Source organism: Amborella trichopoda, chromosome 7 (genome assembly GCF_054954075.1).
Source record: "Amborella trichopoda isolate Santa Cruz 75 chromosome 7, AtrichopodaSantaCruz75HAP2 v2.0, whole genome shotgun sequence".
Lineage (NCBI taxonomy): Eukaryota > Viridiplantae > Streptophyta > Magnoliopsida > Amborellales > Amborellaceae > Amborella > Amborella trichopoda.
In genome coordinates, this window is record NC_142342.1 from 7,329,531 (window position 1) to 7,345,764 (window position 16,234).

At 36.9% G+C, this 16,234-nt stretch overlaps 1 protein-coding gene across 3 annotated transcripts in view; it reads left to right on the forward strand.

Moving 5' to 3' along the window:
- The window catches only part of LOC18444192 (pre-mRNA-processing factor 19), a 31,006-nt gene extending 20,361 nt beyond the window's left edge, over positions 1-10,645 (forward strand). Inside the window, exons 12-20 of one of the 3 annotated variants that reach the window (XM_006854368.4) lie at positions 7,021-7,095; positions 7,244-7,363; positions 7,778-7,903; positions 8,302-8,379; positions 8,495-8,591; positions 9,348-9,399; positions 9,512-9,582; positions 10,085-10,248; positions 10,371-10,645. In XM_006854368.4, coding sequence (XP_006854430.1) covers positions 7,021-7,095; positions 7,244-7,363; positions 7,778-7,903; positions 8,302-8,379; positions 8,495-8,591; positions 9,348-9,399; positions 9,512-9,582; positions 10,085-10,206 — 741 coding nt within the window. In that variant the 3' untranslated portion in view covers positions 10,207-10,248; positions 10,371-10,645. Of the gene's footprint in view, positions 1-7,020; positions 7,096-7,243; positions 7,364-7,777; positions 7,904-8,301; positions 8,380-8,494; positions 8,592-9,347; positions 9,400-9,511; positions 9,583-10,084 lie in introns of all 3 variants that reach the window. The other 2 variants (XM_020673589.2, XM_011628756.3) reach the window with 2 other exon arrangements.
- The last annotated feature ends 5,589 nt before the right edge of the window (positions 10,646-16,234 follow it).

Sequence of the window (16,234 nt, forward strand, 5' to 3'; positions counted from 1 at the left end):
AGAGCGCCCTTCACCCCTCGCCAAAAAGCCTTAGAAAAGATAATATCTCTCACCTTCTTCCCCACCTGATCCTTAGACCACTTGCATGCTTTTTAGTCGTCCGAGGTAAACACCTGCCTCAACTGCACTCTCCTCGAATGTATGCTATCTAGGCATAAGTACTAGGTCGTAAATCTCGTGGTCCCATGCCTCACAATCTCTTTCTTCTTTGTAAATTTATGCATCATGCTAAGGGTGAGTTGGTGGCCATAAATGAAATTCGTAACTGATTTTGCCTTATTCACTGCACTTGATATTTCGGTTTAACCGCCAAGAACCTCAAGCATGAGGTCCACATGTTGTCCAAAAGATTATAGGATAAGCTATGCACAACAAATTAGCTGCAACAACATTAGAAGCAGCATTGTCTGTAACAACCTGTACAATATGATGCTCCCCAACCTCCTTGATTCCCTTCTCTATAACTTGGAATATGTAATGGGCATCATGGATATGATCAGAGGCATCAATAGACCTCAAAAAAACAGTCCCTAAAGGACAATTCGCAAGCAAATTCATCTGACTTCTTCTCTTCCTATCACTCCAAGCATCAGTCATAATAGAAACCTTATACAGAGCCCATGCATCCTTCTTAACTTCTATAGCTTCCTTCATGACACTCACCGCCTTTTTCAAAAGAGGCTTTGAAAGCTCATATGGGGTTGGGGGTTTCATCCTAGGCCCAAATTGGCCAATTGCCTCTACCGCGGTGTAGAAGCTGCTTAAGCGAGTGGTATTGAAAGGAATGGTCGCCTCATAAAACCATGTAGCAACATAATAAGTAACTCTATCTCTCTCTTCCTTCTTCATTCTATTTTCAATGGTGGTTTGCTTCTTTGTTTTCTCTCCTGTAACCTCAGGATCAGGCCGAGGCAAAAAGCTATCCATAGGGCCTCTAACCCGAGGCTTTTTATGCCCAGAACCAGAAGCAATTATAACTCCTTTCCCTTTTCCCTAATAATGGACTGTTCTACCTCTTGACATTCCTCCCCAATCCCATCTTCATCACTATCATCATCATCATAATTGACCCGAACCCCAGACCTAATATCTGCTATGGAGGCAAATCTCTTATCTTTTTTCATTTTTACCATATTAAAAAAATTGGTTATTTTCTCTTTAACAACATCAAGAGTTTTTTTACATGGGGCAACATCCCCCCTGGTACCGGCAAGATGTTTCTTGAACCAGTTTATTCCCCCTTTTGTATCCTTCTCACAAAACTTGCATTTTATGCAATTTTTGTTATTAGAATTTGGGTTGCAGCCATATTTCCAACCGGGATGACCACTCCTATTAGATCCTGAAGAAGACATCTCAAGATAATGGAATTTATACAAGCAATAAAAAAAAATCACTTTGAGTTTGATTGCTCAATCTCCAAACTTTCACCTCAAAGATGCTTCTAAGGACTCAAAATCTTCTAAACCCCCCCTAGCCCCCCAATTAGATTTATAAAACATCAAAAGTGAAATCTAATGTCAATGGGTGATGTTTTGATCAATTTTTCAATAACACCCTTTGATCCTAAAGAAATCACCAACACCTATTTTTTTGGGGGCTCTCTCTCTAAAATGGGCTCCAATAAGTTTTAGGTTTCAAATGAACCTAAAACCCCCATTTTTGGCCCTTTAGTATTAAAAAGAATGGACAAAAAATGCCCCCACCGAAAGCTATTTCTGCCTCTGGGCGTGACGCTGGACGTGGGCGGCCGCCTAGGCGGTTTCCTAAGCGGTCGCCCAGTAACCACTGCTTTTTTGGGTGCCTAGGCTTGGGCGATCCGCCTGGGACCCTAGATCTGCGTAGGCAGCCACCTAGACACTTGGAGGTCCGCTTTTTGAAACACTGGCTTCGACCGAATTGGCCTGAAGTATACTCGAATCTGATCAAAGTGGCTCGAATCTGACAGAAGTGACAACACCAGGCTTCACTTCGCTTCGGTCTGGGCTTAAAATGCACAGGCTTTGGCCTCTTTGGCCGAAGAAAAGTGAATGTGACAACACTACCATAGATTGGAGGCCTGCTTCCTCCGGCCTTGTTGTTCACATGTGGAGAATTTTTTGCATGGAGAGGATCCAAGAATGGAATGTGAACATGGAATATAATGTTGCAATTCTAATACACATAAGTACTGTAATATCAGCTACTGTTGCATCACACAAACCCACTTGATGTGGAAGGGCATTGATGTCGCCCTTGAGGGGTCTTGGACACCAATTGCCGAACCCGGATTGCCTTGCAGAACCCATGAATATCAATATAAAAGAAAAGATTAAAATAACCAATCAGATTCACTATAAAAAAAGGGGAGAAATAACCCATTGATATTCCAATTGAAAAAATAAACCCATTGATATCTAATGTATGTGATAGATGGTCTTTGCTTTTTAACAACTGGCATTGGAGAGCTTGGTCAGGATGGTTCGATTATACCACCAGTCTCAAATTGCACACTAAATCTGCTATCTTAATGCTCTGGATCATGAACATATAAACTGCAAGGAAATCACCTTTCTAAAGATTCCTTTTGTAAACAACTCCATCACAGGCCTCTGCACTTGAAAAATCTTTTTGTTCCTCTCTTTCCAAACATCGCATGAAATATCAAGTGTAGAGTTTCCAAAAAATTTGCACCCTTGCTCAGTAAGGGCTGAACTCCGTCTAGTCATCAGCCAGCCACAGATCTAGGCTTTGCCTAGGACATTCAGTTTTTCCTTTAGGGGTGGTCACATGGAAGATCAGCCGTATAATTAATGGGGTGGTGGTCCATTGTTTGCTTCTTTTAAGATGCACTTTATATGTATTTGCATTTGGTGCTTGCTGGTCCATATTACTAATCTTATCTACAGAGGCCAACCAGTGGAAAGCATGTTCTTTTGTGGGAGGCCAGTGGAAAGCATGTTCTTTTGTGGGAGATGGCTCCTCTCAAACTAGGCGCTCAGGAGAAATTGTGTGGTTCAAACTCATTAACATGTATTAGAGAACCTGCCTTAACTCCACCCTCTCTAATCGTCATCAAAACTGGGCAAGAAGAGCTCCTCTAAAACCCTCAGTCTTCTCATGGAAAGCATTAATTGGGAAGCTAGGTTTCATGACAACCTAAAGGGGTATGGGAAGGAATTTTTAAGAGTCAAATACCCAAAAAAGGTGCCACCTAAAAGGGTTGCTAGGATCACCTCCCACAAAACTGAATGTGGCCAACATGTTAAGCATCTTGGTTGTAGTTGGCAAGGCCGTAACTCGCTTTTTTTTAAGGAATGATTTTCATTCTTAAACAACTGGTTCTTTTTTGAGGAAACGGAGTGCTGCAGCATTTATTATCTGAAAGAAAAATTTAAAGAAACAAGTGTTTGCCTTAAAATCTTCTTCCTTGTTATTTTAGTCTTTCTTCCTTGTTATTTTAGTCTTTCTATCAAGGCTTAAGTTATACGACTCCCTTTGAGCACCAAAAAGATACTTATATTGGTTAAATATTTGATTTCTGACACTGTCAACTGAGATTGTATTGGAAAAGTATTGGTCCTTCCCCTGCTGCACCACCCCATTGGCCCCTCCCCCCTCCTCCCTGCAATCCAGTCAAAAGATGGATGGAGGGCCCAGAATCTTGCAGATCCATCCTCTTGACCTCCAAGATCAAGATCATGAAAGAAAATTTGATTTGCAGCTCCCATAAAAATGCTCCATCTTGAGCTATCTAAACATCAGATTCAGACTGTCCATTCAATGCACCCCCCTAAGTGGATCATATTTGCACCATTTTAGGAGCTCTAAATCCAATTTTTTAGGACTGAAATGGATTTGTGGGTGTTTAGGAGGAATTTTGGGTCCTTAATCCATGGATGGGTTTTTTGTGGAAGGGATGCATGGTGTTTTGGAGTGCTGTGGCCACGCCAAAACTGAATCCAATTTTATTTGTTTTACTTGAGCATTAAATTTCTTCCTTCCTGCACAGAGACACACATACAACCACTTGTTAAACTCTTGTTTATAGTCAAAGCCTTTATTTTCATTCAAGTAGGTTCTAGCTTTCTTTTCGACCCCTTCTATTGACTATTTTTTGGATGAAAATTGAATTAGTACCCAATTTTTGTTTGCTAATGTATTTGCTGTTAAGCCAAGTCAAGGATGTTCTGGCACTCCAATATGTCATCAGCATACTAGAGGCATAGTAGAGGTGGGTTATCATGACCCCTCCTGGCCCACTCGCTTGGAGGCCTTCAGGTAGACCAGCAGAGGAGACTCTATCCGTTGTTGGATGAAGCTTTATTTCTACTATTAATGTCCAAAAAGTCAGATGCAAGGCGGTTTGGGGGCCTGGCCGCCTAGGCGGGTGCCCATGAACAAGGACATGTACCCTCTACCCCACTCCGACACACACCCCCCCTCCCCCACTTCGACACACACACCCCCTCCCCCACTCCGACACACACACCCCCTCCCCCACTCCGACACACACACCCCCTCCCCCCCCCCCAAACAAAAAAAAAAAGGGCATCATATGTTGCATAACTTACTCTCCACCCTATTCTTGTCGAAGGGATTTAAACAAAATCCGTACTTCCAACCGGATTACTTTGCTTACTTCATCTAGTTCAAGACATTGTCACGGCTGGCGACTTTAACACAACTAGCAGAGACATTAATTCAAGAAAATCCGTACTTCCAACCTGACTTTAACACAACTCACAACTCACCTAATAAAAAAACCTGAAAAATATGCAAGATGTAAGTATTAACTATTAAGAATAAAATCTTGAAAAAAGATTCAAGTTTTACATGAAGACTATGAAGGAAATGGACCACTAAAAATATGTGGAAACTAGAAACCAATCAAAAATCACATAATATGATATCATTCTAAAATAATAATCGCATAATTTCATATAACATAATTTCCATAAGAATTGGTTTAGCAATATATTAACAAAATATCAGTTTAATTCAAAGTTTCAAACTATTGACAAAATAAAAGCTTAAACAGGTAAATATCAAATACCAATCCAAATTCTGTATTGCCCTAAGCTTTTCAAAATGAATTTGATGTGGTTCTAAACTGTGAAATATTCCCAAAACATTCAAGCTTTCAACTACAAACGTGTAAAAATATCATAAAAGAAAAAGAGAAGTAAAAAATATCAAATGATTCTAATTCAAATATTGCAATGCACTAACCTTTCTACGTGAAACCGATATTGGCCCAAATCCGTGATCTTTGGTCACCAAAAGTTCTCTTATGCGACCACTCCAAGCTCCAAAAACTATCTCAAAGTATTTCTTTTATTTTACTAAGAAATCGAAAAAGTTGAATTTTTTTCGATCTTGCAAAAAATCTCAAATCCCAAGTTTGTTTGAGTTTTTCTATCTCTAGGATTCACAAGAGGGGTTTTGGGGATTGGGAGAATGCACAGTGCCTAGGTGGACCGCCTGGGACCTGCCTAGGTGTTTTGGCTTCTCGGAAGCCTAGGCTGCCAGGCGGCTGAATTTTTAAATATTTGTCTACTATAATTGTAAATGGGAAAGTATATAGTGCATTTCTCTACCTTGAGAATGGGCGCTAGGCTGAGGTGGTCAGGGAATTATGTGTGACAACGTGACATCTAGTGTTCCATTCTCACCATGTCCCAAATTATACTCTACAGGGCTCTACCTATTGGTTTTCTTGCACCTTACCTCTTGTGGACTAATGATTTTGTATTTTCTGGTTTATTGCTTATTTTCTTTGATCTCTATAACCTTTTTTTGTATTGAGCACCCGGCTTTTGTGGGTTGCCATATTAGGGATTTGTACCAAAACTCTATAAATACATTGAGCCTTCTCTCTCTCTCTCAAAAAAAAATAAAGTAAAATAAAAAATAAAAAAATCAATCACATCACCTCAACGAAAATACCCTTTGGCACTCTAGTTCAATAAGTGCGAGAAACAGGCCAGAACAATAGTTACTACCTTATGTCTCATCAATTTGTCCCCAGATCCCATCCCTCCTAGAAGATAGTCTAGGACTTTCTAATCGACAAGGTTGTAGGATTTATTGTCTATTGTACTGTTTTAGATACAGAAGCATATTTCCCTCACTATAATTGAAGTTGATGAGCTGAGAGGGCGTTAACCGAGATTTGCCATTTTTTGATGAAGTAGCTTATGTATTTAGAGGCAGTAACAAACTCGAGCTTAGCTTCAATTTGTAAGTTTTATTTCTCATTATTTGTTTTACATGGGCTTTTTTTGGATCAGGCATCATGAGTATTACCTCTATTTTATTATTTTTAGAAGTACTAAATTCTTAATTATGCATAATCGAACCTAACTTTTTGAAATTTTATGTAAACTAATATTTTGATTACTCAAGAACAAAATATTTGTTAGTTTTGAGTTTTTTTTTTTTTTTTGATTAGGTGATATTTTCATCCTTGAAAAGTATGTATAATCTTTGAGTTATTTTATGGCCCCCCTTGGTTTATTTCTTTAGAAGTTTTAGAAATAGTTTGTTACTTTGTTTTTACAATTTCATTCATTGCACCAGTAAAATGCAAATATGTATCATATCTTCAATGAATTTGAGCTGTTTAAATTTACACAAGACAGGCATATGTGCTCTCATTATTCTAATATAGTTGCAATTGTTTGTTACTTTTTTGCGGCATTGTTCTTTTAATTTAAGCTTAACTGTAGTGCACCCGAATGCTAATAAACTCAATCATCGTTATCCTCAATGTGTTTCTCTGCAAGGTGGAAGATTTAGGCTGGTAATTTTATGAGTGTATTGTGCTGCTAGATATTTTATATAAAATTTTAATAAGTTCATACTTCATAAATCCATGCTATACTTGGTTGAATTCATCCACGAGGACTTACTTGGTTATGATGTGAATATGTTATTTGTTTGCGTTTTATGGAATCTAAAAAGAATAATCGTATTTTCATATTCAGTTACTCAATGTTATGGTTTTGACTCTAAATTTTTCTAACATATCTTCTGCAGACTGTTCGTGTGTGGCAAGGGGCTGAAGATGGGAACTACAATTGTCGGCACATACTGAGGGATCATACTGCAGAGGTTGATTTCAGCGCACGCAAACACACGCACCTATGCATACCTCTGTGTTTGTATGCGTGCGCATGCGTGTCCCCCTTTGATGCCATCTCAAGTTATTCAAGTTATTATTGCCTATCATCTGGAAATAATGGTTCTGTTATGTTGTCAGGTGCAAGCTGTCACAATACATGCCACACATAATTATTTTGTGACTGCATCGTTGGATGACACGTGGTGTTTTTATGATCTCGCTTCTGGGTTATGTCTTACCCAGGTGGATCTTACAAAGGTAAATTGTCTCCTCCCCTCACCTCACTAGTCCCCACTATCGTGAAAAATATCACTCCTTTCCGTTTTTGGAAGGTATCACAAACATACCACAAGATTTTTCAAATTTGATATGCTTCATATTGCATGGCCACTTCTCTTTGGTTTTAGAACTTTCCCCTGCTAGTTTTGTGAAGTCTCTAAGGGAACCAATGTTCTAATTTATTTCCTCTTCAAAATATGTTTAGCATATTTTTTGCTTCTTGTAATTCTTTTGAATTTTCCCTAAGATTCTCTTGAAACCCATGAAACCAAGCTTTTGAAAGTCCCTCGAGAAGCCCTTCTTATTTTTGTTTTGGCTTTTTCTTGGGCAAGTCCCTCGAGAAACTACCTTGAAATGAAATATGCTTTGTGACTAAGATTCTGAGTTTTGCAGGCATCAGCTGATGAGTTTTCTGGTAAGAAAGGTGGCTATACATCAGCAGCTTTTCATCCTGATGGTCTCATCTTAGGGGTTGGGACATTAGAAGCTTGTGTAAGGATTTGGGATGTGAAGAGTCAGGTATACAGTTCATTTTCATGGGGATATCTTTGTTTTAATTATTGGAAATAGCCATAGAGAGCTTATCTCACCTTATTGGACATGCATCTCATTTGTTTAACTCAATGAAGGGAACACTGAGTAAACCCACCGTAGTCCAACAGAGAGATGGATGGTGATGGAGAATGGATAGGATCCACCCAGTTATATGATCCCAGTTGTTGGTGTCTCATGTGCTCTCCATCACCATCCATCATTTTATCTGGTGGTAATGACCCAGGCTGTCGTTCTACAGTCCATTCGGCTATGGTGTACCTTCCCTTTGTGCTGGTTTCTCTCTCTGATACACACACATGCAGCATCTCTCTCTCTCTCTCGCTATAATATTGTCTTGCTTGATATATGCTATGCACATGTAGTCAAATGTTGCAAACTTTGCTGGACACGATGGGCCTGTCAATTCCATATCTTTCTCGGAGAATGGGTACTTCCTAGCGGTGAGTTCATTTCTGTGTTCTTATGGTGTTTGGGGTGAAAATATATTTGAGGTTATAACCAAAACTTTTGATGCTTCAAAATTTACGAGTAGAAGAAATTTTTTGTGGCACTCAGACTGCGGCTGATGATGGCGTGAAGCTCTGGGATTTACGGAAGTTAAGGAACTTCCGATCCATCTCACCCTATGATTCACAGACACCAACAAACTCAGGTTTCAATTCTTTATCTTAAATTAATATTATTATTACTCAATTTATCTAGCTGGTTTTTTGTGTTCCACCGTGACAAATATCATTTATTCAACATAAATAGCACAGCAATATGAGATCTTTTAAAACAATTGTTTTACAGGAAACCATGAGACTGTTGCTTTCTTTGGCTTTTGTGTTATTTTTGAAAAAGAAATAAGTTTGTATAGAGCGTCAGCAAATATTGTTTTCAACCCCATCCACTTTAAGATATTTTTGGTAAATTGTTCCCCTTGTTTCTCTTCTTGTTTCCTGATGGTTTGCATTGGCAAAAAGATTTGCTCCTGCTGGAGCATATTCTTTATTCACTCCCTCAGGTGCAACCCTACTTGAGAGTATTTTTAGGACCCCAAAATTTTATTATGTAACCTCCTCGACGTAGCGACCAACATCTAAAAAAATAATAAGAGTATTTTGAGGACCGCCGCTTATAGGGATACAACATTGTCAATCTGGCGATCAACCTCAAAAAAAGAATCACGCACCCTGCATATGTGCCTGAGAAAAATAATGTCCGAAGATTGAACAAATACCATATATTTTTGGATGCTTGGCTTGAAGTTTTTGGAGATCTTCAGAGGAATGAAGTCGGACAAATTCTCAAGAATGAGATCTCTCACTGCTTTTGTAATCTTTTTAGATGATTATGGGAAATGTTCAATTTCCTGTCAAAGTTAATTGCAGATATTTCATCAGATTGGTTTTTTTGTCTTTTGTAGTTGAGTTCGATCATAGTGGGAGTTACCTTGCTATTGCTGGTTCAGATGTGAGGTTAGTATAGTGTATTCTTTGGATGCGAGCATTGGGTTGAGCTGCAAAATATGGAGGTTATGTGGTTTATCTTTATCCTGAGATGTGCTGAACTGTGTGCACCTTGTTTCAGAGTGCACCAAGTTTCAAATGTGAAGCTTGAATGGGAGCTTATCAAAACATTTCCAGATTTGTCAGGCACAGGTCTCCCTCCCTCCCTCCCTCCCCCTCTCTGTCTCTCTCTCTCTCTCTTTCTCTCACTGTGGTAGGTTATCTTGGCTTCCATGAGGGACAATTTAAGGTCCAATCTCTCGACCCTGCTCATCAAACTAGGCGTGACATCTGGACTGAATCTCTCTTGCTCTCATGCTTGAACATGTGTTTTGCTATTGGACTTGGCATTGCCTCTCTCTCTCTATCTCTCTCTCATTCTTGCACATTCATGCTTGCACATGTATTTATCTGTTGGACTGGGCATTGCTTCTCTCTCTCTTTCTCTCATTTAGGTTAGTTCTCTTGGTTTGCATGAAATACTCCAGTCATGCAAACTAGGTTGATGCCTTCGGACCGATTGTCTCTTACTCTCTCTCCTCACATTTGCAAAGAATATTTTGATTTTGTAATTGGCATGGCCATTGTGAAGAGGACCAGAGAAACACTGCACTCTGAGGAATTTTAAGGTGGGATTTGTTCTCTGTGACTGCAGGGAAAGTTACCTGTGCCAAATTTGGTCCCGACGCAAACTACTTGGCCGTGGGTACACAGGACAGGAACTTGCGCATACTTGGTTTGCCTCCTGCTGGAACTGAAGAAGACACAAACGACTGATTGAGCTCCGTTCTCTACTTTCCATGCCAAATACGGCCACAGGTCAGAGTTTTAGGAGAGATAAAAAAAGTCATCTTGATACATTTTGGCTAATCTGAATTTTTGGTCATTCGGTGTTATTAAAGTCTATAATTATTCCTTGTGTAAATTGCTTGTACACTTAGAATTTTGCAGAGCAATTTCACGTGTTCTCCCACTTTGGCAGAGCACCCTGTAGTTTGCAACTGCGATTATGGACTTAGAACGTACAAGTTCTGCCCCTTGTACTGTATTTAAGGTGGAAATGAGCTGGAACATCACAAGTTTTAGACTCCACGGGTACTTGGGACTTAAATGAGAGTGTGGTTGGGTTTCTCCTTGTTTTCCCTAGAGCTTATACTAACCTTGGATGTTATGTTATTCCTGGTTGATAATGTTATGATTAACCGTGCTTTGACTCTACGAAGAGTTCCTGCTATTGATTTCACAAAGCAGGAGATCCAGGTGGTGGAATGATTTTATAAATGTGTATTATAGCGCGAAATGCTTACATTAACTGGTATGTTATCCTTGTATGAGTTTGCCTGGCTTTCCTATTTTGGGTGGTGCTTGTAATCTTTCAAGGGATTATATACAACGAGATCAATTATCTTCTGCATTTAGTGAGGCAATGGGCCTGGGCTGGGCAAGTCGTGGTCCGAGCTGGGCCTGGGTCCCTGTAGGGCAGAACTGGGCCCCTTGAGGTTCTTCCCGGGCTGAAGTGGCCCTGCATCATGTCCAGCTCTGGCCTAGTCCGGGTTGGACGGATTCCAACCTCAAGAAAACAAAAAAATAGGCCAAAAAAAAAAAGGGGTAAAAATGCAGGACCTAGTTTTTAAGGGTCGACTCCTGGTCCATTGCCAATCCCAAAAGCTGACAATTTGGGGGGTGCAACAAAATTTCAAAATTTTTGTTGGGTTTTGAGCCGGACCAACAAGACAAAGCTTCTGGATTTTAAATCCTGTGAACGATGAAGAGTAATAGTGACCTTCTAAGAAAGGTCAATGATCTTATTATGCATTTTCTTTTTACAAAAGATTCTGAAAATATTAAAAGAATATTTTCTTTGAAAATTGGTTTTAAGTGCCTAGCATACACCAAAATATGCACGGTATGAGATATATTCACTCTTTCAAAATTCAAGTTTTCATATTTTTCTGAAAAAACCTTTTCATTGGAAAGGCCAAACGATGTTTGTGCAAAAACTGACCCTAAAAAAGGTGCTTTCAACACCACAAATTCGGGGTAGGCAAACTTGTACACTGTTAGTCGAGCTAATTTATATAATTACTAGCTTACGGGTGAAAAAAAAAAAACTTAAGAAAGACTCACTTCTAAGGAACTTGGAACTTTTTTTATCCGAAACTCTGAACACAGTTTCATAAACGCGGGGAACAATTTAATTTTTTTTTACAAAATTGAATTTCTTTTTTGACGAACTTTATTTTATTAAAAAAAAAGCAGAAACATAAAATCAAATCTTCAGAAACCTAGAGCACATCTATACTTGGACCACATTTTGCGAGACCGTACGCAGCAGAATTTACACGTGCTAAAAAGAAAGAAGTTGAATTTCAACCCATATTGACAGTAAGCCTCGAGGAGGCCTACGACGACCACATTGAGAGAGTTCCACGCGAGGCTCAGTAGACCACCTTTCTTTGAAAAGTTGAAATCCTTGCAACACCGTCCGAATTCCGAATTTCAGCATCATTGGCTATCAATTAAAATGTTAAAATTTCTCATAAAGAAGTTTTGATGAACATCAAAGACTTGAGCCTTTAAAAGAACTAAAAAATTGTAAATTTTTTTAGGTTATTTTAAAAGTTCATATGGTGACGATGAGAATCTTTAAAGTTTTTTGCATCAGACAAATCCCTCAAGGCCTCAATCTACTGCCCATCTTTCTTAAAAAAAAAGGGATTATATTCATTGTTTTCTCTAAAAAGAAATCATTTTTGTTTAATGCGCTTGTTGTTTGAGATGAACATGGATTTTTTCCTTCGTTAGTTTTTTTAAGCCGCAAGCTAACGTTGTATAAATTTGCTTAACGGTATGTCTGAAAACCTGTCTAGGAGGCTTTTATCTATATATATATATATATATATATATATATATATTTTTTTTTTGAAAAAGCTGAGGTTAGCTCACTAATTAACGTTACAGTGTTACTTTAACAATCTAGATTGAATCTGGGCTGATCCAATGATTATGATTGTATTTCGTATTTGAATTTTAATATTTTTTATAAAAATTCAAATCACTTGAAATTTTTAGCGCTTATTTTTTAAAATATGATAAGCTAAAAAAAAATATATAAAAAAATAAATTGATCAAAATACCCCTAAAAATTTTGGAGTATTTTAATCAATTTCTGTTTTATGATTTTTTTTTTAATATTTTTATTAAGCACACATTAATAAAAAGAATGGACGCTTAAAATTTCATGCGATTTGGATTTATAAAAAGAAATATTTAAATTATATTTCAAAATGAAATCGTGACAAACAAATCGACCCATATTCAATTTGGCTGTTATATATATATATATAAAAGACTTCCCAACGCCTATAGCCGAAAATGAGCAGTGATTTCGTTTATCCTCATCACCATCTAAAATTCATCGCACGATTACGATTGTTCGGTAATGTTATATTTTTCATTTGTAGAAAAAAAAAATTAAAATGAAATATTATCGGATAATCGTGACCGTGCCATAAACTTTGGACGGTGATGAAAGTAGGCAAAATCATTGTTCATTTTCGCCTATAGGCATTTGATAGTATATTCGTGTGTATATATATATATATATATATAGAGAGAGAGAGATAGAGAGTAATGACACTACGAGACCTTCTCACACCCATATGATTAAGACTCTCAAATGATCACTATTAAATTTGGTACGTGCCATTTTCTCATTGAAGCCCACCTATAAGAAATATTAAAAATAATTTTTTAATAAAATATAATGACCAAAAATACCCCTAAAAACTTTCCGTGGTATTAGTCATTTTATTTTATTGGAAATATTTTTTTTTATATTTTTCGCTAGTGTGAGTTTAATAGAGGATTAGAGGTACAAAATTTCGTATCAAAATCCTTTTTTCTTTCATAATCATACATCTCAATGTCGAGATGTTCAATTAGAGGATTCTTCAACATTAAAATAATATTTTCCAATGGATTGTTGAGGTGCATCCGTAGTTCTAGATTTTAAGGTTGCAACCCATATAAACATTTCCCTTATTTAAATTGTTACTCTTTGTATTTTTACATTTGGTGAAAAGTACAAACAACCAAATTTTGAGCTTTACCCGAAAGGTTTCATGATCACGATGGAGCATATTTACTCCTTTGGGAAAAACCCAAGCTGGAGTATATTTACTCTGGGAAAACCCAAGCTAGGAGTACTTTTAAGACCCCAAATTAGAGATGTGTTCTCTTCAACCCAAGTTCAATTAAATATTTTGTTTTCCAGATTACATTCTATATGGGTTTGAAAAAAGAAAAAGCCTCGAGATTAAATAGAAACGGTCTAATTTTTGAAGGGTGGAATCTAAGTGTTAGAGAACTTAAAATTTCAAATTTTTTTAATGATAAAACTTAAAATTCAAAATTTTGGTAATTGACTCTTTAGGTGGCTCGCAAAATTTTGGATCAAATGAAATTTTCCCCATTTAGTTTTCTTCCCAAGGGAGTAAGTCCACAATATGCTCTCCTGGGAGCATGGAAAGGTATTCTAATCTAATTTATAAGAATAATTAAAAATTAAAATTTGATACATATTCTAAAAATAAAATATCTGTCTATCTATCTATTATCTACACTACAATACTAAGCCGTAGTTAAGGGTTGGACATATGATGCAAGAATAAAATAAAATCCAATACAAAGAGATAAAGTTGGGTAAATGCCCTAGAAATACAGGAATTTTAAAATAAGGTATCTCTCTAATTCAATAATCGAATTCATTTTGTAGGACTTAAAAAGATGACATAATCGAATTCATTTTTTTAGGACTTACAAAGATGACATCATAGAAGATTAAGGTCAGGGTTCTAGATTTAGAGAGAGGGTCACATAGATATTTTAGGAGAGACATGGGAGCTCCCATTAAAATAGAAAATGATGCGAGTTCCTATAATTACAGGAAAGGAAATGTATTTTGAAGGGTAGGATATACGAGCTCCAATGATGAAAGGAGAAAAAGCTAGATTCATGGCAAATCGGTTTTAAGAGAGGAGTAGCATGCAACAATTAAAAAAAAAGAAATTACCATAACATTAAGGTGTGGTTTGCATAAGGTTGAGGCCCTAAACCATCAAAGGATGGTGCACCTTCAAATAATTTGTGAAATATATTTTTTCAGCTTTGAAAATATTTGTGATGGCCTGAACATTTATTTTTATATCTAATTGTAGACTTTAAAGCTTCAAAAATAGTGTAGATTGAGTAGATCTATGAGCACTTGAAAATCTTGAAAAATTAACGGTCCAAAAAATGTATTACATAATGCACTACTCCAAGACTTAAAGTCTATTTTTCACATGTCCCTACATTTTGAGGTTGAGATAATCGATTTGAGGGTTTTTGAGCATTGAAACAACCTCTTATAATGAATTTTTGAGGTTCGTCTTAATTTGATTATTTAGAGCATTGCCCTTAAACTTTTTCCTTAATTAAAAAAATAGAATTAATGTGAGGATCTAATTCCTAGCCCATACTAATTTTAGTATATCAGGAGACATGAGAACTCCAATTAAAATAGAAGATGACATGCGTTTTCATAATAATAGGAAAATAAATGTATTTTGAAGGGCCACATTTGTAGGAGCTCCCATGATAGAAGTTATAAATAGATTTCATGGCAATTGGTTCTAAGGGAGGAGTAGCATGTAGGGAAAGATAGGAATCATCATAACATTTTGGGTACTAACTTTAGTTAGGAAAATATTGCTTAGGAATCATCCTAACATTTTGGGTACTAACTTTAGTTAGGAAAATATTGCTTAGGAATCATCATAACATTTTGGGTACTAACTTTAGTTAGGAAAATATTACTTAAAAATTGTAGGTATTTTTTATTTCTTTAACGGATTAAAGAAATAGCAATTTTTATTTTATTTTTTTGTAGAAGTACATATTATAGAAGAGACGTGCATATGGGCAATTTTGGATATGTATCGATGTAATTGTTTCTGATTTATTAGACTTTATTTTTCCATATATTAAGCCAGAATTAAAGGATGAACAGACAAAAGTAAGATGGGACCCTAATTCTATAAAGAATGGAGGGCACGTTGTTTATCTCTAGGGGAGGAGAGAGACACCCATTTAGTAGGTGGAGACAAAATTGAGAGAGATGAAGAGTAAATCAAATAAACATGTTTCCATATTTAGGGAGAGGAAGAAGGAGATGAAGAGTAAATCAAATAAACATGTTTCCATATTTAGGGAGAGGAAGAAGGAGATGAAGACATAGAGAGAGCACAATAGAGAAGGAGATAAGAGAGAAAATCATTGAAGCTTTGTCTGAGTTACGGTATGGACATGTATCGCAAAAATAAGAAGGGGTTCTTTTTATATTGCGATTTTAGGACATATTTCCCATATTTAAGAGAAAAGAGAATAAAATTATGCATTATTTAGTACATGGAGAGGAAATTGAGAGAGATGAAGAACAAATCAAAGAGATAGGTTTCCATATTTAGGGGGCGGAAGGACAGAAATTGAGAGAGGTGAAGAACAAATCAATGAGATAGGTTTCCATATTTAGGGTGAGGAAGAAGGAGATACATGTATAGAGAAAGCATACGAGAGAGGAACAAATCAAAGAGATAGGTTTCCATATTTAGGGGAGGAAGAAGGAGATAAATATATAAAGAAAGCATAAGAGAAAGAGAGAGGAAATGATTGAAAATTGTCTTAGGTAAAGATGTAGATTTCCTTTTCAATTTAGTTTAAGATTGCACCTTATGTAGGTTTCCTTCTAAATTTCGTAATACTG